Source organism: Danio aesculapii, chromosome 21 (assembly GCF_903798145.1).
Source record: "Danio aesculapii chromosome 21, fDanAes4.1, whole genome shotgun sequence".
Classification (NCBI taxonomy): Eukaryota; Metazoa; Chordata; class Actinopteri; order Cypriniformes; family Danionidae; genus Danio; species Danio aesculapii.
In genome coordinates this window covers 27,025,439-27,051,142 of record NC_079455.1, presented here as the reverse complement: position 1 = coordinate 27,051,142, position 25,704 = coordinate 27,025,439, and the positions used below count along the sequence as shown (strand labels likewise).

The 25,704-nt window shown below is 40.7% G+C and overlaps 1 protein-coding gene across 4 annotated transcripts in view; it reads right to left on the bottom strand.

The window, feature by feature from the left end:
* Window positions 1-25,704, bottom strand: part of vav2 (vav 2 guanine nucleotide exchange factor) — a 241,779-nt gene extending 216,075 nt beyond the window's left edge. For all 4 annotated transcript variants that reach the window (XM_056445791.1, XM_056445793.1, XM_056445792.1 and 1 more), the window contains exon 1: window positions 24,615-25,704. In XM_056445791.1, coding sequence (XP_056301766.1) covers window positions 24,615-24,818 — 204 coding nt within the window. In that variant the 5' untranslated portion in view covers window positions 24,819-25,704. The remainder of the gene's footprint in view (window positions 1-24,614) is intronic.

Sequence of the window (25,704 nt, the reverse complement as noted above, 5' to 3'; positions counted from 1 at the left end):
ATGCGTCCACTTCCACCACGAAAGGAAGATTTGGGTCAGGATGAGTCAGGAGTGGGGCCCTTGTGAACTCCTTCTTAAGAAGGCGGAAGGCTGCGGCTGCTTCTTTGGTCCACTCCAGTCCTTTGGGTTACCCTTGAGGAGATTAGTGAGAGGTGATGTAATCCTGCTGTAGTCCTTGATAAACCGTCTATAAAAGTTAGCAAACCCAAGAAACCTCTGGAGCTCCTTAATGGAAGTGGGTTCTGACCAGGATAGAACAGCCTCAATTTTCTTCCCATCCATACGTATACCGGTTTGGTCAATGATGTATCCCAAGAAATGAATCGACTTCTGGTGGAATGAGCATTTCTCCGCTTTGAGGTAGAGGTGATGTTCTCTCAATGTGTGTAGGACCTCCGCAACGTGTTGGCGATGTTCGGCCTCACTCCGGGAGTAAATGAGGATGTCATCTATGTACACTATTACAAAGTGGTGAAGAAACTCCCGGAGGACTTCATGAATGAAGTTTTGGAATACGGAGGGGGCGTTGACCAGACCGTAAGGCATGACCTCATATTCATAGTGGCCAGTAGGGGTCACGAATGCTGTCTTCCATTGGTCCCCCTCACGTATTCTTATCAGATTATACGCGCTGCGGAGGTCCAATTTAGTGAAGACTTTAGCTTCTCGGAGCTGTTCCAAAGCGGCTGGTACCAGAGGAAGGGGATATCGGTATTTTACTGTACCGTTATTTAGGACCCTGTAGTCGATGCATGGACGCAGCCCTCCGTCCTTCTTGGCCACAAAGAAGAAGCTTGAGGCGGCTGGTGATTTTGAGTGACGTATGTACCCCTGACTCAGAGCCTCCCTTATGTAATCTTCCATTGCCTGATTCTCTGGAAGCGAGAGCGGGTAGATCCTACCTCTTGGCAACTGGGCATCTGGAACTAGGTCGATCGCGCAGTCCCATGGCCGATGCGGCGGTAGCTGGGAAGCTCTCTTGGGGCAGAAGACATCATGAAAGGAGCTGTACTCCTTAGGAATGTGGATAGACTGCTTCTCAGGAGGACTCTCGACCGATGTTGTAAACAAAGAAATGGGGTTCCGACCTTGAAGAGGGAGATTTGGAAAACAGGTAGGTGTACATCCAGATCCCCATTTCTTTATCTCTCCTGTGCCCCAAGAGATGATGGGATCGTGCTTCACCAGCCACGGGCGCCCTAGAATGATGTCCATATTTGCACCCTCCAGAACCAGAAATTGAATCCTCTCTTGATGTAACAACCCCACTTGAAGAAGGATGTCTTCGCATTGTCGATGGATACGGGTCGAAGATCGAGTGCACTGGGTTATCGGTTGTATCTGGTATATATGCGAGGACGCCTCAGTACGTAGGTGGAGTTGACGACAGAGGGATTGGGAGATGAAGTTCCCTGCTGACCCGGAGTCGATGAGGGCTGTGACAAGGAGAGAAATAGAGGCAGTAGTTATTTGTACGGTGGTAGTAAGTGGTTTACATTGTTCAATATTCGTACTGAATACACTCACTGAAGTCCGAATGGGACGAAGGGGACACTCCATACGGGTGTGTCCACTGACACCGCAGTATAGACACAGACCCCGGGTCAGCCTCCTCTGTCGTTCCGCTGATGTCAGTCTTCCAGACTCTATTATCATGGGTTCTGGTTCTGGAGAGGCTGTTGACTCAGGCGATTGGAGGAGTGCAGACGAGGGGGTGATGGTGTCCTGTTGATAGGAACGGAGACGATCGGAACATCGGAGAGAATGTTGGATGAATCTCTCCAGACCCATAGTATCATCTAATGTGGCCAGCTGGATTCGGAGAGTGGGTTCCAAGCCGAGCCGGTACGTGGTCAACAACGATCTCTCATTCCATCCACTTGCAGCTGCTAGAGTGCGAAACCGGAGAGCATATTCCTGTGTAGATAGAGTACCTTGCTTTAGATGATACAGCTGCTCTCCAGCGGCTACTTCCCCATCAGAACGTCCAAACACCTCTTTGAAATACTCCGTGAAGGTAGTGATGGAATTCATGACCGGCCCGGCTTGGTTCCAGATCGTCTCAGCCCATTTAAGTGCAGGCCCAGAGAGTAGTGATACGATGTAGGCGATCTTTGACTTATCTGTGGGATATAGAGAAGGTTGCATTTCGAATATGAGGGAACATTGTAACAGAAAACCATTGCACTCCCCCGCTCCGCCTGAGTAGGGCGCTGGTCGGGCCATGGGACTGGAAGGAAGGGCCGAAGAAGAAACTGTGGAGGCGGAAGTGCTCGGTGCTGGTGGTGCGTTGGAAAGTGGAGCTGGTGGCTGTAGAATCCGCTTCAACTGGTCCACCAGCTCTTGAAAGTGATCGGGGGTGCTCATGTTGTCGTCGTTATTGGTCCGGGCTTCTGTTATGAAGCGGACAGGAGACAGAGGTAAGGAAACGTTAGGGTGTTTATTAAATGACAACAAGGAGCACATGAAGGATAGCCAGGAGGATCAGGAATGATGTTGGGGTCTTTTCCTCCGTGGCTGGGTAACAGGAATACACGAGGATGGACAGCACACACCAGATACAGCTGACAGAGGATGACACAGACTTGGAAGGACTGGAAGACAGGACGATTCGGGTGGACCAGGAAGACTAGGAGGAATACAAAGAGAACAGGTAAGTAAAGCGTTTGTTTTAGCTGAGGATGACTACGCTGAGTGGTCGCTCAGTTGTCCGCTTTCGTCGAGACGAGCCCGGACAATGAGCGACTGGAGTGCTGTGCTTTTATCTGGTGCTCGTGAATGTGATGCAGCTGTGTGCTCATTAGAAGTCAGGTGATGGTGATCTTCGTGAGTGGGGATCGTGAGAGCCTGACCAATCCGTGACACCAATAAATGTCGGAGAAATACTTGTTACATAAATGCACTAAATCACACTTATTTGAGAGTGCACAAGAAAATCTGCACTTGAGCAGCGTATATTTGAGAGCGTGCAAAAAGTTTTGTGCACAAAAAGAGGAAATCGGCGCGGTATTACATAAATGCGATCTCGACTTGTAATACTGCGCTCATGACATTTGTCATTGAAATAACGCCATTGTAAGTTGATGGATCTATGTAAAAGGCTGCCGCCACAGCTGCAAAAAAATCCTGGAGGAAACACTGGAAGACGTCATTACAATTAGACAGAAATGACATTTTTGGGTGAATTATATCTTATCAATACAGTATGTGACTCTTTTAACACCAATTGGAGTTGTCCACATTGCGGAGCACTGTATAAAAAACTGTATATAAAGACTTGTGTGACCGCCTTTACGTTTATCTCCTGACCTTGAATATATAATGGGTTCTATGCACAGCTAAAGTTTTAAAGCCAACAACAAACTTCCGGTGAAAGCTTGATGTGACTATTTTCAAATGCAAAGTTCCCTTTTACAGCATCGATGTTGAAATGTAAATACATTCAGTTAAATAGACTTAAGCATGCATTTAGTTGTTAATGAAATATCATTGTAACCACTAGCGTCGTCAGTAGCAACAGGCTAATGCAGAAATTCTATGAAAATACTGGGGTAAAAGAAACTGTCATATTTTAAAGACATGGCGGGGGGGGAATGGAATTTCATGCAGTGCTTCTTGTCCGATCTGAGACCCATTTCATATCGTATATCAAACAGGCAGTGAAGATCGCAGATTTTTAAAGAAATCAGATCTTAACCGTGACAATTTTGTAATTAAAAGACCAGTTCATCAGAAACCCTGGGGCTGGCTGGCTGGCTGAAAATTAAAAGTCTGTGTGTATATAGCCCATTTGCTGAATCGAAGAAAAGCAGAATTAAGATCAAATTGGGTGTCGAATCGAGATCACAATCTTTTTTCTATTAATCGTATAGCCCTATTTTAAAGTATGCAGGAAGTACTATGATAGTAACCCACTCAAAAACAGCAGGATACTAATTTATTGAGTTTCTCTTGCAACAGTCTGCTAATGCAAATTAATTCAATCAATCTCCTCTACAAACATGGGATTGTTTGAATTACACAGTAAAATGAGCAAACATTTAAACAAGATAAAGATGGGTCAGAGAAGCAGGGGTGGAGAGATGGAGTGTGCAGTTGAGCCATGTGGTAAAATCCTAATACCCAGCAAAAATCTGAGAATGCTTCAAAAGTACCTTTCAAACGCATGTTCTTACACTAAGCACTGCCGATACTATACTACTGTCTGAAAATCTGGCATAAAACTGAAAGAGAGAGAGAAAAAGACAGTGGCAGAAAGATCTGAGCTTGAGATCGAAGAATAAATCCCCTGGCTACAAAAAGTTATTATGACAGATTCAAACAAAAAGAGAAAGGAGAGAGAGTGCGATCAGCCTCCAGACACAATGGTGTCCAGTTTTTCGGAGCATTCTTCATCTTGGAGCTCCTCAGGGGTGGGGAAGGGTGTGTTCTGAACTCTCTGTTCTTCTTCCAGATGTTTCTTGTTGTGTAGATGAGGGGAGGGAGAAGAGGTTATACGGCTCTAGCTCCCACTCTGAGTGCAGAGAAAAGCCGGAAGACCAGAGGCCTGAGGAAGTCCACGGAGGCTAGTCGGCCTGCTGATTTCTGCTTTTTTTGTTTTTTACTAAACCAGCAACATCCCTGGAAACCCCCCTCCCTCCGGTCTAAATGATTAAGGAGGAAGGGTCGGTTTCATTCAGAATGCTCTGTTTCTCCAAGACAGCTTTGCCTCAAAATCCCTCAGATCTTCATCAGCTCTTTTGTTTTTTTATTGTTGTTTTTCCAACCAAGTGGCTTTCTGCAGGATTCTCAATTGTTTCAGCTCTAATCCCTTCACAGCCGATCGGTTTCATTACCAGCCTGCCTTATTGCTGCCACATTTCTCAACTTTTCTCCTCCTTAATGGAAACAGCCTCTCCATAATCATACCCGCTGTTACAATGTCTTCTTCCAGCACCCAGGAAATTGCTTTTGCAGGTGCGATCCATCAAGATTGGACACATGGTCTGCTTTAACAACAAAAGCATGTTTGGAGAAAACTTCTTTCATTCATTATTAATTCATCACAAAATGCTGTACAATGATAGCCGTCAGTATTGAACAACTGTGACTAAACATTCACTGTGTAGTAAAGGTTCTCCCTTCGTTTGTCTACAGGGAATCCAATTTGCTAGTGAAATGAACACAGTGTCTATCAAACCGGACGCTGTGCATGATTACATGATCAGATAACCCATCAGGCACTGCGGAGAGAGGTGATTATCTCGCGCCGGGCTGCGTGGCCTTCTCTGGGAGGGAAAATGAATCTAGGGACTAGCGTCCATGAGGACTGTTTTGTATACAACCTGCAGGGGAACGTGAGTGGGGTAACTGGAAGAATAAAGTACAGGGATAACATGCAATCCTCTGTAAGCGCAGAGTAGATGTTTATTATAATGTAATCTGAAGACTGATCTGTGGATATGCAATCTGTGAGTCAAACTCAAACTTTAAGGACTGATTAGGATGCTACTTTTTTTTATTATAATACATAATAGGCCTGTCACAATATCCTTTTTTTTTTTTGTTCGATATAATGCAACAAAAGTTATTTTGACAACGATATTACTGTCATTGTTTTTGCCGCTCATTATATAATGACAGAATGATAATATAATACAAGCACACGTTCAATAAACACATAATATGTTATTCTTAAGAACATTTAACAGGGCTGGGCGATTTGTCCTAAAATCACAATCTTGATTAATTTAACATTTTAACTTCTCATATGCCCTCATAGGTAACTGAGAGGTTTTGTACAGTAAATATGCTGAGATTTATTTGAACGAAAGGTGCATTATTTGATTTTAAAATAATTGAAGGAAACCCATCCTCTTTAACTATTTATCTATAACCATTAAACAATGTGGAACAACTGAAATTAAAACAATTCAAATAAATTAAAACCCAAAACAAACAGTCAGTTTTTTCTTATTAAGAAGTGAAAAAAAAATAACTTGGACGTTTGGAAACAAAATTAATTATTTTCCATGTTATTTATATTAAAAGTATAAATAAGCAGTACCTCATCTAAATATAATATCCTGTAAATAATATTTTAAACAGTGCATTATTGCGTCTTCTGTAAACAAATATATTCATGTAAATAATAATTTTAATGTTATGGAAAATATGCCGTCTCAAAGCATCTCTGGTGCAGCTTCCAATCATTGTCAATGTAGTGCAAAGCAAGGCTCAAGAATGGGTCTATCATCCTACTTGACCAGAGATCAGATGTGGCTGCAAAGTGGCCGCAGAAATATAAATCAGCCTTGGCTGCTCTCGGGCCCGTCCGCATTTGTCAACGCTACCAAGCTGACCAATCACAGAAATTGCGCTACACATCGTTGCAACATACAGTTACATTTTTTGCGAGGTGCGCGTTAGCGACAAGGGGTATGCGACTGCAAGAAGGTTGCATACCCAAACGCATGCACATTTCAAGCAGAAGTATAAATCAGCCTTTAAACAGCACTCAAAAAATATTTTTTTGCTTGTTCAAACTACTTATTTAAAATAAGCTGAAACACAATTCTTGAGATTTCATTGGGACAACTTCATTTTTTATGCTCAATCCAGATAAACTTGTTAAAAGTGTTAAGTTAACTTAATCGATTTGTGTTGGGACAACCTGCATGAATTGTGTGGAACCCTGCATTCTTTACAGTGAGGCTTAAACGAGCAAAGTCACGTGACTCCACATGCAGTAGTGAAAGTAATTGAAAATAATCAACCTGGAAAAATTAGATTGATTATAGGTTCTAAATGTTGATTTTGATTACTTTTTGATTAATCACCCGCCCCTAATATTTAATATAATTACAGTAATTGTTACCTTTTAATAATTAGACATTGTATTTAAAATGTGAAAATGTAAATATTGTAAACAAATAAATAATGATAATAATAAATGTTAACATAAAAAGTGCAAGCTAACAAGAACTAAAAAGACATATTTAACAAAGTCATTTTAGACTGTCACACAGGTGACTGAATAGGCCATTTCCTCTACCAGATCTATTTTCAGTTGTTAGGCACCTACATAAAAATATACTACAGTAATTTTTAGCAAGTAATTTTCTAGTAAATGTTTTTTTTAACCATACTGACACTGTCACCTCCAATAAAGATTGGATGAGATGACAGATGTACAATCAGCTAGAATTTTGGTGACATTGGCTTTTATGTATGGGCGATATATACTGCATCTGCAAAAAATATTGAGGTCATGTCCATGAGTTGTGAGATAAGACGATTGATTATTGCTACAAGCCTAATACATAAATAACCTGTCTCTCTCTGACAAAAATGTTTGCTTCTAACAGTCTTTTCCCTGTGACAGCAGCTGGCCCTGCACAAAAACCCAGGAACATTTGCCTACTGACACACACCAGACTGACAGGATAGATGAAAATCAACCTGGATTTCCATATTTATAATCAAACAGATGGTGACACGCAACAATTTTTTTTTTGTTTGTTCCTGATCCAGAAAGGCTCCATTCAAGTTTTGTGAGGCAAAGAAAACCCCCACTGTTATAATCACATGTGAGATAATTAGGATCTAGGGCCACATAATAAAGATGCATATAAGATTATGTAGATTAACTAATAATTATAAAAAAAACTGAATGTGAGAAAAGTGTTAATGAAAATATTCCATTCAATTTAATTTACAAAGTCACTTTAGTTAGGTGTTTAACTGCTCACTAAATCAATCAAATGATGTTTAAGTCAGGCTTTAGGCTAGGCATGGGACGATAACCGTTTTCAAGGTACACCGCAGTTTGGAATGGTCAAGATTTTAAAACCGCAAAATTTTCTGCTATACTGTTCCTATGATATACATGCGATTTTTTTTATTTATTTTTTTTTTCTGGAATATCTAGCAGAAAAATGATCCAAAGATGCCATTTTAAGATGTAATGAAATCTGTTTTTTTTTTTTTTTAAACTAATGAAGACAGCAGAAGTCAATGCTTAATTTGAATTATTTAGCCTGACATGTTTACTGCTCCAAAATGCTTTTAATGTTCCTTAAAATAAAATATAATATGTTCAAAGGGGAAAAAGGGTTTTATGTTTTACCCAGAGATTTAAAAAAAATGTATATTACAGCAGTAATCACAATACCGTGAAATGTTTTTATAACATCAGATTCTTATACTGGCCCATGTCTACTTTAGGCACATCAAGAATGGAAACTGTGGCTGGATGCAACACCTTAAACAGTCTTAAAAGGTTTGTCATGAATTTTTTTGATGACCATAACATTTTAGTGTGGTGCTGCTAGTTGGTCAAACATAATTTTTAAGGCTGGCACACACCAACCTCACAGTCTGCCTTTGGACATGACGGGCCGTTAGGAGGAACACTAGTTTTTTTTGGTGTGTTCCACATGTCACCTCTCGTCAAACTCACATAGGAGGTAATTTGCCTAATTTGGCATGTAGAATTGGCACTGGCCAGCAGTAAAAGAAAGCGCTCGGATTTGCCTTTCTGCTATGAGTGCAAAACAAAAACGGAAGTGACAAAACTAAGCAAATGACACAAGTCAATATAGATCACACATAATTTCACGTCTTAAATATTTGAAAACTATACATGTTATCAAATTATCAGATATGGTTTCACGAGCGAATCTCACTGTGGTGAGCAAAAAATAGTTTGAAAATGGTAAGTAAACACTGCTTTATTTATGGTTTATTTGTGTGCAACACTAGTTCCACTTTCCCTTTGTGAAATGACGATAAAGGAAAGGTACATCCTTGCATGTAGGCAGAATACTTATTTCAGTTGGCTGTCGTCCGTTTGTACCGTTCCTGTTGTATATACGATTCTTTATTAACGTTATTTTAGTTTGTTTTTTAGGACAACAGTATCTCGAGCAGAAAAGAGATTCAAAGATGCCGTCTTAAAATGTGAAGAAATTTGAGTTTTTAAAACAAATGAAGACAGCAGAAGTCAATAATTCATTTGAAATATTTAGCCCGACATGTTTACTGTTCCAAAATATTTAAAATATTTCTCAAAATAACATATATTGTGTTCAAAGGGGGGGGGGGGGGGGAGTTGTTGTGTTTTACCTACACTGTAAGAAATATCTGTTATTTTAAGTTTTTTTTACTGGCAACTGGGGTGCCGGAAAAAACGTAAAATAACAGACATTACATTCCAAAAATGGCCTTTTAAAAAAAATTCTAGTAAATTTCTGTCATTTAACATCTGTTATTTTAAAATAATTTTCTGTAATTTAATGGCCGTGATTTTAAGTTGTTTTTACAGCACCCCAGCTGCCAGTGTAAAAAAAAAAACGTAAAATAACAGAACATTTTTTTACAGTATAGACATTTAAAAAGAATATATTTTAGAGCAGTAATCACAATACCGTGAAACCGTGATATTTTTATCCAAGGTTATCATACCGTCGGAATCTTATACCGGCCCATGTCTAGCTATTTCTTTGATGTCAGCTTTGTGTGTCCCAGGTTTGAGACAGAATCATAACACAATGGCTATATTTATGTAACTGGTTCTTGACTGTTCTGAAATAAGTCTAATCATTTCACTTTTGTAATGGAATGGCACATTGCCCCTCACACAATACCTAAAATTTAAAATATATATTATTAAATAATCAACATTTCAATATCAAGAGGAATAACGGACAATTAGGTACGTTCATTATAATGCATGCCAAGTTTGAGCTATAATAAAGTTCATTAGGAATTAAAGAAATAAATGAAGTACAAAAAGACACATGGGATTGCTCTACTGGATCTTTCTTTGCTGACTGATTACTAAAAATCATTGCACAGAATCCAACATTATCTAGAATAATAATAATAAATAATTTTTAACATCTCCATAGCAAACCTGCTAAAACGCACAGAGGGCTGTAAATAATTACTCACCAAAATTAAAACCATTTAACTGTTGTAAATTATCCCCCTCTCCCTGTTGTAGTCACGTGCCGTCGATAGAACCCTCCATCATGTACTTGTTAACAAAAACGCTTTAATAAACGCAGCTTGTACTCCAGTGTTTCATTACTCTCAAATGGATTACAGCTAAATCATAAGAAAAGAAGTGTTTTAGGCGACAACATGTTTACTAATTGATCCCACATAATTATTCCTTTTTTTAAATTTTCTGTAGAGCTGAAAAACTAGATTTTAAAAATGCACTGAGCAGATTTAGTTTAACCGCAGAAAGCAGAGAGCTTTATAAAATAGTGAATGATGTAAAATGAGCTGGCTCAAAATGAGGTGGAAATGGTATACCAATCATTTCATTTTTCCTAAGGCTAACATTAAATGTCAGGGCTCGCAAAATTTCTCAATTCCTGGTAGCATGGCAGGCACTGTTTTTGGTTCAATTCAATACAATTCATGTTTTTTCATATAGCGTTTTTCACAATGTAGATTGTGACAAAGCAGCTTAACATAGTCCAGATTTCAGAGTTGAAGTTCAGTTTAGTTTAATTCAGTGTGGTTTAAATTTCACTGCTGAAAGTTCAAACACTGTAGAGCGAATCCACCAAAGCGCAGCTCCACAAGTCCCGATCCATGCAAGACAGTGGCGAGAAGGAAAAGGAAAAAAAAAAAAAACCTTTACCAATTACACAACCGTTATTCTTCCGGCCAAACTTCCTGTGTGGAGCTGCAGTCTAGGCACTGGAGGCGCAGTTTTTGGTAGCCCAAATATAAATTAAAATAGCTCAAATAGAAAATACATTATTTACTAAATAAAAAAGATATAATGGCATTTGTAATAGGCTATATATTTGTTTTTAAATAACCAAAATTGTATTATTTAACTTTTGAAAGTTTTTATTTAATTACTCTTTTAAATAACTAAAAAATGTTGTTAAATGAACATTGTTTAGGTTATGTTTTGCAGCTATAAAGACATTAGACATAGTATATTTATAATCTAAATAAAATATAAATAAATAATATGTTTCCTTGTGGTTATTTTGGATAAGTTCTTATATAACTAACGTATTGCTACCTGTAAAATCTGTATGATTTTAGCTCTGTGGTAGAGAAGACAATTACATATTTCACCCAAACTGGAAAATTGTGTCATTATTTTTTCATCCTTCACTCGTTTCAGACCTGTTTGTATTTCTTTCTCTTTTAAACATAAAATGTTTTCTTCAAAATATCTTTATCTGTGTTTAACAGAAAGAATAAAAAGTCAAACAGGTTTGAAACAAGTGAAGGGAGTAAATAGTAGGTTCATTTTCATTTTTGGGTGACTTGCCACTTTAACTATCCCTTTAAGTGTCAAAAATAAAGGACATTTCCTTTTAAAGGCTGACTGTCAATTGTTTACTGATCCTGTTGAATAACCATAAAAAGCAGACAGATGACATTAACTTATCCTTATTAGCTTATAACGTGTATTCTTTCTTTCTTAAGCATGTGCATCTGTTCTGCACGCGCTTTTCACTCACACAGACTCGCACACCCGCTGTCACGATCACCAGCGATCATACTCATACGATCATACCAGGTCGCTGGTTCTCTCACACATGGACTACAAATCCGCCATTCATGAACTACATATTCACACATGCACTCTGTTCACACACACACACATGCTTCCCCATTTCCATTGATTAGACTCCCACAGCTGTTGCAACTTCTGGACTGATTACACACACTATTTATACATCACACTCACTCCCTGCCTGTGCCGAGTCTTGTCTACTGTATAGTGACTTTACAACGCGTTTCCTTTGTCTTGTTTCACCGTGTGTTTACCCTAGCCTTGTCTACTGAGTTATCCTTGTCTGCCGCCTGCCTTCCGACCTCTCGCCTGTGACTGTTTACGATTCTGGACTGCCTATATACATCTGTTTGCACCTGTGTTGACCATTGCTTCTCTGACAACGAATAAACCTGCACGTGGATCCTACCTCAGTTGTTTCTGTCACTCCCCGTGTTACAGAAGACTCGGCCAAGACATGGATCCAGCGGGTATCGCAATAATACGTCTTCGTCAGGAAGCCCGGTCTATTGAGGAGTACGTGGAGGAATTCATCGAACTGGCACACCTAACATCTATGAGTGAGTTGTGTTTGATGATTTTCTTCCGTGGAGGACTTTCTGAGCCCCTGTATTCCACTATGCCTTTGCATGAACCCCATGGAACTTTAGAAAATTACATTGATCTTGCACTACAACTGAGTGGGTCCCCCTTCACCGTTGGCGAGGTGGAGGAGACCCCTAAATATTTTTTGGGAGGGGGCAATGTACAGCAGGACCAGAAGACAACAGGGCTTGCTGTACATCCCACGGACACATTAATGCTGGCAACACCCATACTCCTGTCTCCAGCTGACAAGATGGCCGCTTCTAGTCCTCCAGCTCACAAGATGGCCGCTTCTAGTCCTCCAGCTCACAAGATGACCGCTTCTAGTCCTCCAGCTCACAAGATGGCCGCTTCTAGTCCTCCAGCTCACAAGATGGCCGCTTCTAGTCCTCCAGCTCACAAGATGGCTGCTTCCAGTTCTCCGGCTCACAAGATGGTTTCCTGTTCCGAGTCTGTTCCTGCCTTTGTTCCTGCCATAGTTCCAGTTCCTGAAAGGCCATCGCCAGAGCCACTACTGCCAGAGCCACTGCCTGAGCCACTGCCGCCAGAGCTGCCAGAACCGCTGCCAGAGCCACTGCCGCCAGTACTACCAGAGCTGCCAGATCCTCCAGAGCTGCCAGATCCTCCAGAGCTGCCAGATCCTCCAGAGCTGCCAGATCCTCCAGAGCTGCCAGATTCTCCAGAGCTGCCAGATCCTCCGTCATTTCCAGAGCTGCCAGATCCTCCAGAGCTGCCAGATCCTCCAGAGCTGCCAGATCCTCCAGAGCTGCCAGATCCTCAGTCTCTGCCAGAGCTGCCAAATTCTCCAGAACTGCCAGATCCTCAGTCACCTCCAGAGCTGCCAGACACTCAGTCACCGCCAGAACAGCTGCCAGAGTCACTGCCGCCGCCAGAGCCACTGCTGCCAGTACTGCCAGAGCTGCCAGAGCTGCTGCCAGAGCCACTGCTGCCAGAACTGCCAGAGCCACAGCCACCACTGCTGCCAGAGCTGCTACCACCGCCGCCTGAGCTTCTTGAATGGCTGCCGCCACCGCCTGAGCTTCTTGAATGGCTGCCACCGCCGCCTGAGCTTCTTGAATGGCTGCCACCGCCGCCTGAGTTTCCTGAATGGCTGCCACCGCCGCCTGAACTTCTTGAATGGCCGCCGCCGACTGAGCTTTCTGAATGGCCGTCGCCTGAGCTTTCTGAATGGCCGCCGCCTGCGCTTCCTGAATGGCTGCCGCCTGAGCTTCCTGAATGCCCGCCACCGCCGCCTGAGCTTCCTGAACCGCCGCCGCCTGAGCTTCCTGAACCGCCGCCGCCGCCTGAGCTCCCTGAATGGCCGCCGCCGCCTGAGCTCCCTGAATGGCCGCCGCCGCCTGCGCTTCCTGAATGGCCGCCGCCTGCGCTTCCTGAATGGCCGCCGCCGCCTGCGCTTCCTGAATGGCCGCCGCCGCCTGCGCTTCCTGAATGGCCGCCGCCGCCTGCGCTTCCTGAATGGCCACCGCCGCCTGCGCTTCCTGAATGGCCGCTGACGCCTGCGCTTCCTGAATGGCTGCTGACGCCTGAGTTTCCTGAATGGCTGCCAACTCCGCCTGAGCTTTCTGAATGGCCGCCGCCTGCGCTCCCTGAATGGTCGCCGCCTAAGCTTCCTGAATGGCCACCAGGTTCATATGACCCGCCGATGTCTGCGGAGAGTAAGGTTCTAGGCTCTCCTCAACTCCACTCTCCAGGCCCTCCGCAGCTCCACTCTCCAGGCCCTCCGCAGCTCCACTCTCCAGGCCCTCCGCAGCTCCACTCTCCAGGCCCTCCGCAGCTCCACGCTCCAGGCCCTCCGCAGCTCCACGCTCCAGGCCCTCCGCAGCTCCACGCTCCAGGCCCTCCGCAGCTCCACGCTCCAGGCCCTCCGCAGCTCCACTCTCCAGGCCTTCCTCAGCTTCATGCTCCAGGTCCTCCTCCTCTACATGGTCCTGGACCTCCATCCCTCCCCCTCTTCCGCCTCCGCTCCACCTCCCGCCTGATCAGTTTTAGGAGTGTCTGGAAGCCACTCTTAGAGGGGGGGCTCTGTCACGATCACCAGCGATCATACTCATACGATCATACCAGGTCGCTGGTTCTCTCACACATGGACTACAAATCCGCCATTCATGAACTACATATTCACACATGCACTCTGTTCACACACACACACATGCTTCCCCATTTCCATTGATTAGACTCCCACAGCTGTTGCAACTTCTGGACTGATTACACACACTATTTATACATCACACTCACTCCCTGCCTGTGCCGAGTCTTGTCTACTGTATAGTGACTTTACAACGCGTTTCCTTTGTCTTGTTTCACCGTGTGTTTACCCTAGCCTTGTCTACTGAGTTATCCTTGTCTGCCGCCTGCCTTCCGACCTCTCGCCTGTGACTGTTTACGATTCTGGACTGCCTATATACATCTGTTTGCACCTGTGTTGACCATTGCTTCTCTGACAACGAATAAACCTGCACGTGGATCCTACCTCAGTTGTTTCTGTCACTCCCCGTGTTACACCCGCATTGTTTAAAAATGAGTTATTTCTGAATGAATAACTAAAGTATCTTGATACTAATATTGAATAATTGCATATATATATATATATATATATATATATATATATATATATATATATATATATATATATATATATATATATATATATATATATATATATATATATATATATATATATATATATATATATATATATTGAATTGCGCAAAGCTGAGACAGGTCTAACATAATGTGATGTACTTGTCCTATATTAAACTGTACAGTTCTGTACAATTCTGAGGTAAGAAATTAATGTGTTATAAATATTTTTTTTTTGTTTAATGTTTATTAATATTTTTTTGCCCCTGAATAAATGTAATTATTATTTACTCTGTTGAAGTCATTATTTGAAGCTGGCATGTAAGGTAATGTAATGAATATGTTCTGTTTATGCTGTTGCTATAGATGTAAACGTGATTTACATATTACAGTGGGCGTCAAAGGATTAGATTATTACAGAGGGCGTCACGGTGGCGCAGTGGGTAGGACAATCCCATCACAGCAAGAAGGTCGCTGGTTAGAGCCTCGCCTGGGGCAGTTGGCATTTCTGTGTGGAGTTTGCATGTCCTCCCCGTGTTTGTGTGGGTTTCTTCCGGGTGCTCCGGTTTCCCCCACAGTCCAAACACATGCACTATAAATAAATTGTGTGAATGAGTGTGTATGGATGTTTCCCAGTGAAGGGTTACGGCTGGAAGGGCATCCGCTGTGTAAAACATTTGCTGGATAAGGCGGTTCATTCCACCATGTCAACCCCAGATTAATAAAGGGACTAAGAAAATGAATGAATGAATGATTATTACATTTTTCAAACTTAACTTAGGCTATTCCTTTATCTGAATCTTATATCAGTGCGATCTCTAAGTAAATGACAAGTGTTTGTGTGCTTCAGTGCACTGCACTTCAGTACAGAACAAGCGATTAAACTGACAGAAACACAATGTTACGTTATTTGGGAGGTAGTTTATAATATTGTGGCTTTTCTCCTTTATTATCAACAAGTGATTTTATTGCTGCCATAACAGTTTGTGAGAGAATATAAAAGCATTGAAATATATTTTTCCTCCCATTAGCCCGCAGGGCAGTATGTAGAAGGATTTGGGTAGCCCAACTAAAAAAATAAAAGCCCTGGGGCGTCGGGCTACCAGATTTTGCAAGCCCTGAATGTAATTAAACACATGACCAGTGTTTGAGCATCCCTTGAATGCCTGTTGGTAGCTGTGACTGGGCCGGTATATAAGAGTCTACATGATATGATAACCTTGGATGAAAATATCACGGTTTCACGGTATCATGGTATTGTGCTCACTGCTGTTAAATATATTCTTTTAAATGTCTGGGTAATAAACATTTTTTTCCCCTTTGAAAACAATATATTCTATTTTTTTTATATTTATGATATTTTGGTGCAGTAAACACATCAGGTTATATAATTCAAAAATGAATCATTGACTTCTGCTATCTTCATTAGTTTCCAAAACACAATTTTCTTTACAATTTAAAACAGAATCTTTGGGTAATTTTTCTGCCGGAGATAAAAATAAAAATAAAATTAAATAAAAAAACCTTACACATACCTTAGAGACGGTATTACAGAAAATTTTAGCGTTATTAAAACCTTGACTTTTCCAAACCGCTGTATACCTTGAAAACGGTTATCGTCCCATGCCTATCTGTGACTGTTAAGGTGGAGGTGCCTTGTAATTCTCTATGCAGCAAAAACCCTGTCCTAGTGTCCAGCTTCATTTTTGAGCTTAGTTTACCAGCAGAACTGCAATTAATCGAGAGTCTCCTCACAGGGAAGCACCGAGGAGAAGGGTGGAAACGATACACAACTTCCTGTTTGCATGATTAACGAGCATGTCAGCTGGGGATAAGATCAATACACAGCAGCCTTTTACAGGACTCTCTAATGTTGCTATTTCTACCTCTGCACAGCCCCTCCTCCTGTTTCAAAGCCATTTATGAGATATGATCAATTCTGGTCAGTAATGGGATATTGGTTAGCTTTGTGTTGGTGGGAAAAATAATCTGAACACCCTAAAATGTTACTAAACAGGGACTGCAAACGAACTAGGTCTCTAAAGACGATCGTCTCTAAAATTGATGGTAGAGATAGTATAAAAAAAAAATATTAAGAAGCTTATCATCGTACCCAATGAGGGACTGTCAGATGGAAGTGTGTATGGAGTAGGACTGTTTGCTTCTCCTCACCACTCTGTACTGATAGTCATCTCCAACCCAGTCAAAGAAGCTAGAATCAATCCGCAGCAAATAGCACAGTAGGCTGCATCACAAAAACTAGCACACGAGAGAAACGTGGGAGTGTGAAAGAGACAGTCTTTTGAGGATTGACAGCTACTCTTTCTATGCCTTAAACATCCCGCGGCAGGATTCAAGAGTGCTTAGGAGTTTGAGACTTCACCAGAAGATGAGGCAATGAGAAAAGACAGGTTGAATGTTGGCTAGGAGTTTATACAGGAGATGATGGTGTATGAAGATGTTGCCTGTCAAAAAAAAAAAAGAAACAGCCATCTGTTGGTTGTGCCTTACTGCCCCTTCTACGCCTCCGGGTGCTGTGTGCCCATGCCCGGCTCAGTGCGCTCTGAAAGTCAGGGCTGATTCCCCGGCTCATCTGTGTTAATATTCCACAACAAACTGCTCACAGATGGGGTCTCATTTACGAACATAAGCTCCCTGTGTGGGTTCCTCTTTACTTCATATCTCGTCATATGTGATGGAGTTGTCGTCCCAAAGCCCTGCAGGGACTCCATCTCCTCGTGGCTGCATGGAGTCTAAAGGCCACCAAACGATCCAGGCATTAAAATGAAAAATAATTATTTGCTGCAAGAGAGAAAGAGAGTTCGAAACATTACGCAACGGCTCAATCTCTCAATTATCATTTCCCTTCCCATGGCCCCACTTTCCTAGCTATTAAGAGTCACTCTTCAGATAATCTCATGCTTATGTATAGTGTTGTTATGGATGCAATATTGCACCCATCCAAAGCAAACAAAATATATAAATAAATGGTGTGCAGACGTCCTGCTGATTGCATGCCACGCTCTCTGATTTTCTCCAGCAGTGCGCTTGGTTATGAATTCTTTTGAAAGGTTTCATATATCATGTGGCTTTCAACATGATCCTCCCTCTAAACAATAGCAATTTGGCCAAGCAGAGCTACCGTGAATTGCAATAATATTCTCTCATGAGCTCAGGCAACATGAGATCAATCTATCAAATATACGGACGAAGCGTGGGTTCCTAAACATGTCTGGTCATGGTGTGAGGTCTTGTTTAATCCTTGTAAACTTGCTGCTTTCTCTGTTCCTTAATAAAGGGTCTCGGTGTAGAAGGATCCGGAACCAGTGAGTAAACTGTTCCACGCATTCCAACAGACCCGACGGAACACAAAAGAACACACAAACATGAGAGATCAAGCCCTGGCATCCACAGACAAGCATTGTGTTTGTTTAATCTCCTGTCTTTTGTCTGCAAATAAAGCAGATTCGAGTATACTGTAATTTCATTGAGTAGTCTCTGAGTTCTGACCATTTTACAATCCCATTCACTTTCTCTGGTCACAGCTGCACGATCCAGGAAGTGTCCCTAACAAGCTCTATTGATGAAATTACCTGCGCCAGCTGTCAGGGGTCAAAGGTCAGAGAAAGGCCACGCTTATAGATTAAATTAACCTAGTGGGAGAAAAAAAAAAAGGCTGACCTCACATCACACCCACTTCTCTGCTACAGAAAAACTGGTACCTAAACTGAATATAATAGCTCCTCTTCCGGAGCTACCAGTTCAGTTTAATGCAGTTTTGCGAATTGAATAAATACCTCTGAATTAGGCCTGACAGGCTGATGATCTTATCTGCATTCATTTAAGATCCAAAAGCAATGCCGCATGACTCCAAACACTCCAAATGCTCACACGTCATTATACCACATCGCCATTCAACTCTGGGTTTAATCATCAAAGCCCCTATTCTCCATGCTAGGGTTGTCACGATACTGAAATTCGATACCAATCGGTACTGAAGTTTTAAAAACGTCAATTTCCCCCAAACATTTATGCACTGTTGAGCACATTCCTAAACAGTGCTGATTTGTCATTGTGTTCACATGCTCAACAGAAAAGATTGTGTTTAGCCGTGAAGGTCATTGGTTCACCGAATTCACAGATACGGGGACACTGGAGCATTTTAGAGCTGCACTTCATCAGCAGATCGCTTGTATGTCAGCTTATAGACAAACCAGCTGATCAATATGACTTGACACACAGGTACTGCATGCAAAAACACACATTCTCAATACTGGCACCTGAGTCATCTCTAAGGTATTAGTTCCTACCAACCACCGAAGGTAAATAAAATAGTAAAAAAAAAAAAAAAAAAAAAAATGGAAGAACAATGCAGACTTAAAAAATTCAAACCCACTGAGCTACGTCTGTCAGACAGAGCCAGAGGAAATGACCTGCCCCTTCCTCCTGGGACTTCAGATCCACTTCAATGTATTGTGTTCTATTGTGTTCATCTAAAAGGCAGAACTATTTAACTAAACAGCATTATTACAAAATAATTCTGACTAAATATTAAAAAACATATCAGCACATAACAAAAACGTATGAAGGGATAGTTTATCCAAAACATTATAATTATTTATTTTATGTCCTTCAAAACAAGGAAACAGAAATTTTCAGAATAACAATTTTACAGAGTTCTTTCCATACAGTAAGTGTACGGTCAAGTTCTCTTGGGGAGTAGGGGTGTGCTGTGTTTATTGTCTAACAACATCATAACAGTTTTAACAACGTGTAAGGTGATTTTATCAAGTATGCAAACACATCTTGAGTCTAAAAGCAGTAACCACTTGATGAATCTTGATAACATTATAGTGACATAATTTATGATAATTTCCATGTGACAGAATTTATTCAAACTATAACATGTATTTATGCAAGATTGTTTCATTGAGATTTTTTTTTGACCGCATATATCTTAATGTATGTACAAGAGTCAGGGGTCCATATTGTTGAACTGAATTTTAGTAATCAAAACGCCTGTCCTAATAATTGAAATAATGAAACTTCTACGGTTTAACATTAATAACTACATTTACATAATTTTATAAATTATGCAACTAAATTTTTAGAGTTTTATAAAACATTTTTTTATCAAATTCTATTTTATTCCTGTTGAAAATTAAAACTCAAAAGAAAAAACACATTTTAACAACTGACTTCAATGCTTTGAAAAGTACATTCCACACCTAATAGTGCAGTTTGTTCAAGTGAAACCGTTTATTTTGACAGCTTATAAAGATGTTTAAGTTTTTATGCGTACAAGATATGATGATAGTTATTCTGAGATAAAATGATTTAATACTCATTAGGTGAGTTGGCAGATGCTGGAAACATCACAAATTTATCTGTCATTTTAAACCAATCACTCTGAATGAATGAAGCCTCATTCACACTACAAGCGAATTGCAGCGGCAAAGCGGCAAGCGACCGTTCATTTCAAGGAAGAGTGTGGATTTCCGACGACGTCCATCTACGCGAGCGACAGCAGCCATTGGCAACCAGGTGGGCGTGTCGAGTGACGCGACAAAGTTGAGAATCCTTCAACTTTATGCAAATGAAGAGCGGCTTTCTTGAGCGACAGACAATAGGAACATCAGTAGAGCTCACAGCATCCTCTCTCAGCTTGTTCAGAGGCCAGTTGTATTCGTGCTGTATATACCCCTGCAAAGTCGCTGCTAGTCTGAATGAGGCATGATTCAATTCATTACTTGACTCATTAAATACAAGTTTATTATGTCAATTATTTTTGTCATTTATTTAAGGTTCCAGCTCATAAAACACACTCATTAAAAGATGGAGATATTTTTGACAAAATCACATATTTCTTTCAAATATTAAAAATATCATAAATCATAAACCCATAAAGACTATACACAGTTTAAGTTATTTCTTAAATCTCAAAATTTCCTCTGATAAAGCTCACATCTAATCTAAATATTGCTCGTCCCACTGAGCGAAACAGAGCAAATTTCTTGCAGTTTCAACAAATAAAACATTCATGAATATGTGATGCAAACAAATATCTGAGAGAAAATAAAAAGCATCTCTCTGCTGACACCAACAGTACTGCCACACGGCTTGGATTTATAATTGCAACATTCTTTGCTAAACAATGCCCAAGCAAGATTCTTTTCAGAGACACTTCTTGTCTATTAACTAAAACCTGAGGCTGCCCTTTCAGACTTACCAGTAAAACACAGGTATGAGTGACGATCACAAGAACCTTTATTATGAAAAAGGTGTACTGCACCCATGTGCAACACGTGAAGCATGCAGAACAGCAGAAGCTTCAGTATCGATGGACATCCACCACAAACAGCCCACATAATCACTTCATCCTGATTTAATGGAGGTAGTAAATTAACAACCACTGTGTATCAAAGCACACAGTGACCTTTGCTGGGTATAAATCACAGCTTCCATTGTGCTGCCAGATCTCCCTTTCAACCAATTTGTCACAACGTAATGCCACACAAAACCTTCCATGCTGGGGAAGTTACGGTTATGGGAGGATCAAAGGTCCCTATGACTGCCTCAGCAATAACTGCTAAAACAAAAGCCTACAAGTGCTGGGAGAAAACAGCTATATAGTCATAGAAAAGCATCTGTACAGGGATAAATCACACCATGGGCAATGGAAGACCACTATAGAACTCTTTGCTGAGCACATATCTGGTCCACATTCACTGTGAAAACAAAGATTTGCATTTGCAAAGGGATTTTAATGCTTGGACCATTTAAATCAACAGCCAAGTTATCTAGGGCAAGAATATCTAGGTGTTCTGTAACAGATCACATTCTATTTTTAACATCTAAATCATTGTTTTAAACTGGTTATGACTGCACAATTAGCTAAGATAAAATAGACTGCAATATAATTACATAAATATATTGACCTTATTCTTCATGTACAAGCAGGAGCGGCCATTGGAATGATTTTGGCTTAAGAACTTCCGGTCTCCTTCAGTTCTATTGATTTTTAGATGTTAAAAATAGCTTGTTAGACTGCTTGATGTTGCAAACAAATCTTTTTTTTTATTTTATTATTCTACTTTTCATGTATAGTCATGCACACACTTGTTTGCAGAGCAAGTAGTTTGATCGTTTTCTGCCATTTATTATTCCTAGTCATTTCTCCCAAAGGCAGCTAAATCTGAAGTTGTAAAACTATGGCAAAAATGAGCACACTTTTGCATTGCAGAGGTAGATATGTGCATTACAAGAACGGAACATTGCACAGTGTTCATTTACACATGATCAGCTCATGATCTGGAGTTTTCAGGGTCTCAGAGAAGCTTGGTTTCAGGTCAATTATTTTCTACAAAAAAAAATATAAAAATGACCAACAAATAATTGTGAAGTACTGGAAATTATAGATGTGTTGTAAAATCAAATACAATGATCAACGACTAATGATTCAGAACAGGACGTTTTAGTTTTCAAACAAACAATCTGAAAATGTTTTCTTTCTGTTTTTCTCTTATTTCAGCTGATCTTTGTTCCAGATTAGCATTTTATATAACAAAGTCTAAAAACAAAACATTAATAAAAATAAGATGTTAGTTTCAGATGTTAGTTACAGTCTTAGTTTTAAGGACATCTATAAGCAAGTGTGCTACAAAACAGTGACAATTTACAATTAGAAGATATAAACCTGATATGAACATCCACAGCTTGCAGCTGTCACTTCCGCTTAAATGGATCATCGATTTTTTTTCATGTCACCTCATACTTCAATTTCTGATGAATTTTTTTTATAATTATTTTTTCAGGGTTTTCACCTTTAATTGATAGGACAGTAAAGAGTAATGACAGGAAAGCTTGGGGAGCAGAGAAAAGGGAAGGATCAGCATAGGACCACGCGGTGGGAATCAAACTCGGGTCGCCGTGAGCACCGAAGTGGATGTGTCAACGCACTAACCACTACACCATTGCCGCTGACAAGTTTCTGATAAATTTTTGACCAATCAAATGCTCTAGTATCTGACATGGCCCGCACCCTTCATGATAGGGCTGCACGATCAATCAAAAAAAGACCACAATCTTGATTCGACCCTACACACAATCTTAATTCAGCTTTACTGCGATTCATCCAATTATATTTTCAAGGTCATTAGAGAAGCGTGCGTCCATCTTTAGTCTTCACAGCAACATGGACACCTCCAAATGGCGTTAAAAGTGTCATATACTTATATTTATTAGTTATAATTCACCCAAATATGTAATTTCGTCTTAATATAACGATGTAGTCGCGACCGCTAAATAACACATGAGCTGACCATGAGCTGTTTGTTTACAACCAAGAGGATGTGCGATTGCCTGCCAATGATGCCTACTTTAGTGAACAGAACATGCATAGGCTGTGAATAACATCTAATAAAGTTGTAAATAACGTTCAGTGCTTTGTGAGAAAATGTAGCGCGTTATAGTAAAATGTTTAAAATAAATTGTTTGCGTTGTGTGAAAATGCTGCAGTTTTTTTTTTATGTGTTTGCATTGTGAGGATTTGCAGCAAATCTTCTCATTTTGCTGGAGTTTTTTGTATGCATGTGTTTTCTTAAAGTGCAGCATGCTAAGCTCTCTCAGCCACCTTACAAAACGCTATTGGTTGTTTTTTTAAAACATGAGGAGCTACTTTATGTCCCACCCTCTCTTCATTATCCTTTTCCAGATGAGATTATTCAAACTGAGAAAAAAAAAATGCACATTTTAAAGCACTTCATGGGACCTTAAAACAGAGGCCAGAGCCCCTGAAGATGACTAACAGGTACTGTCCACCTCTCTGATTGACAGATTTTACATCCGCACTCTGCAGGTTGTAATGCACACAAATTAAGAAAATTAAGATTAAGATTAAAATTTTTTTACTTTAAATCGAGATTCTTTAGAGTTTTAGTTGGAATTGTGTTGTATTCCTATAAATATGCAAAGCAAAGCTATACTTTTAAACCTGTAAGACCATGATACTAATTTAGTCCAGATTTGAAAGTCAAATCAAGATTTAAAATGATGATTCACTTTAATCCAACTACTTACAAGCATTTTAGAATAAGCAGCAATGCAAATCCCAATCTACTCAGCACTGTTATGTAAATCACATCACAAAGGGGTTTATTTTCAGCACAAAACTCAGTTCAGCATTGACAACATATGCAGAAAATGTGTGAAACACAGTAGGACATGTGTTTAAAACCATTCAAAAACAGACAACACTTGAAATAATCTATATCATTCCTCCCCAACGCATCACATTTACTAGCAGGAAGTGCTTTTACCACACATTCCTTCACAAAGAGAACTGGCTGAAAGTCACATTCCTGAAACCCACGAAGAACTTGCAGCTTTTCCTGGTTTATGTTTACACAGATAAGAGCCTTGGCACTCTCTTAGCATTCACCTTTTAAACCCTGCACCACCTAAGACACTTCCTTGCTTGCTTTCAAACAATCAGGCTAATTTATCCACCATGCATATAAATATAAATATCTACATGCTAAGAAAAGTTTAGGACACCTGTGTGTGTGTTGCATCCAAATAGTTGCAAAACACTTGATATTTGCGGGATGTGCAAATATAAACAATATCTTAAATAATATTAATCACACAATAAAACATATCAGAAAGCTTAGCTCATGATCAAATTACAGATTTTAGATTAATCGATTGTGACAGATATTTGACTGATTGCTCAGCTACGCCAATAATGCTCGACAACGACCCCTGTTGATAAGAATTAGAGTGGCACCATATGGGCACATCTCCAGCTGTCAATACTGTCCTCAATCATCCCTGCAAATGTGACCGTCATAAAAACACAGGCATTTAAAAACAGACATTAAAACTGGCTTACCTGTGACATCTGAGGGCGGAAGTTGATCTGTTTTAGGTCCACGGATCCGGGAGACAGATTGTGCAGCATCTGGCACAGGAGCACCCCATCTCTGAGCGCCTGGGCCAGGTCAAAAACCACCGCCGAGGGCCAAACGACCCGGTGGTTCGGGGGCAAAACCTTACAGTCTATCAGCCAGCGCCCGCACTGCCTCCACTCCTCCATACTGGCAAGAACGAAGCAAAACAGGGGCAAGAATAAAGAAAACGAGCAGTCCAGCGCACGCAAACGAAAGAAGTGCCAAGATAAAACTGACAAGAAATGATGCCAGTTCCTCTCCGCGGTCCAAAGGGCACTAAACTGCCTAAGGTCGGTTGTGTGGGAATGACTTCCCCAATTATATACACGCTTATTAAACTTTTTATGGAAATAAACCCACCTCGTTTGAGAACTAACCGTTCGGTGTGTCCAGAATGGAGCAATTACGAAATAATAAAATTGTTAAGACACATTATTGCAGAACATAAAGAAAATAACGACGCTAAAATGTGATTTAGACGCGTTTTCTCCTTAGAGAATCAGTTGAGTTTCCTCTTCTTCATCATGAACTGACATATTTGGCTCTGCAAATGCGTCCTGTCACAGCAAAAAAAATGTTTCTCTCTGGACAACAATAGATATTTTCCTTAACAAGAAATGCTGGGAAAGGCTGCAAAACAGCTGCTACACGCAATCTCGCGCAGTTTATCAAAGTTTTATGGCTAAATGAGGCAATAAATCCATGTTTTGTAGTCTTGAGCAGATAGCTCCTCACATGCGCTCGAGCAGCAGACGGGATGCGATCTTAACAGCGTCCAACTCCTAAAAGAATCCGGTCCAAACTTGTTTTTAAAACTTCTTGAGTGAAATATCACAACGCTCCGCGAAACGCACAAACTCTGGCGTATTTAACGTTATTCGTCTCGCTTCTTTCGCGTCCACGGAGAGACAAACACCGCGAGGGCTCAGTGCTGAACATTCGTCCGTTGAGTAGCGAGGATTTCTCGGTCGTTTCTCAGTGTGGATGGTTGGAGTGTTTTGATTTCTCCGCTCGCGTGAGCCGTGAGTGCGG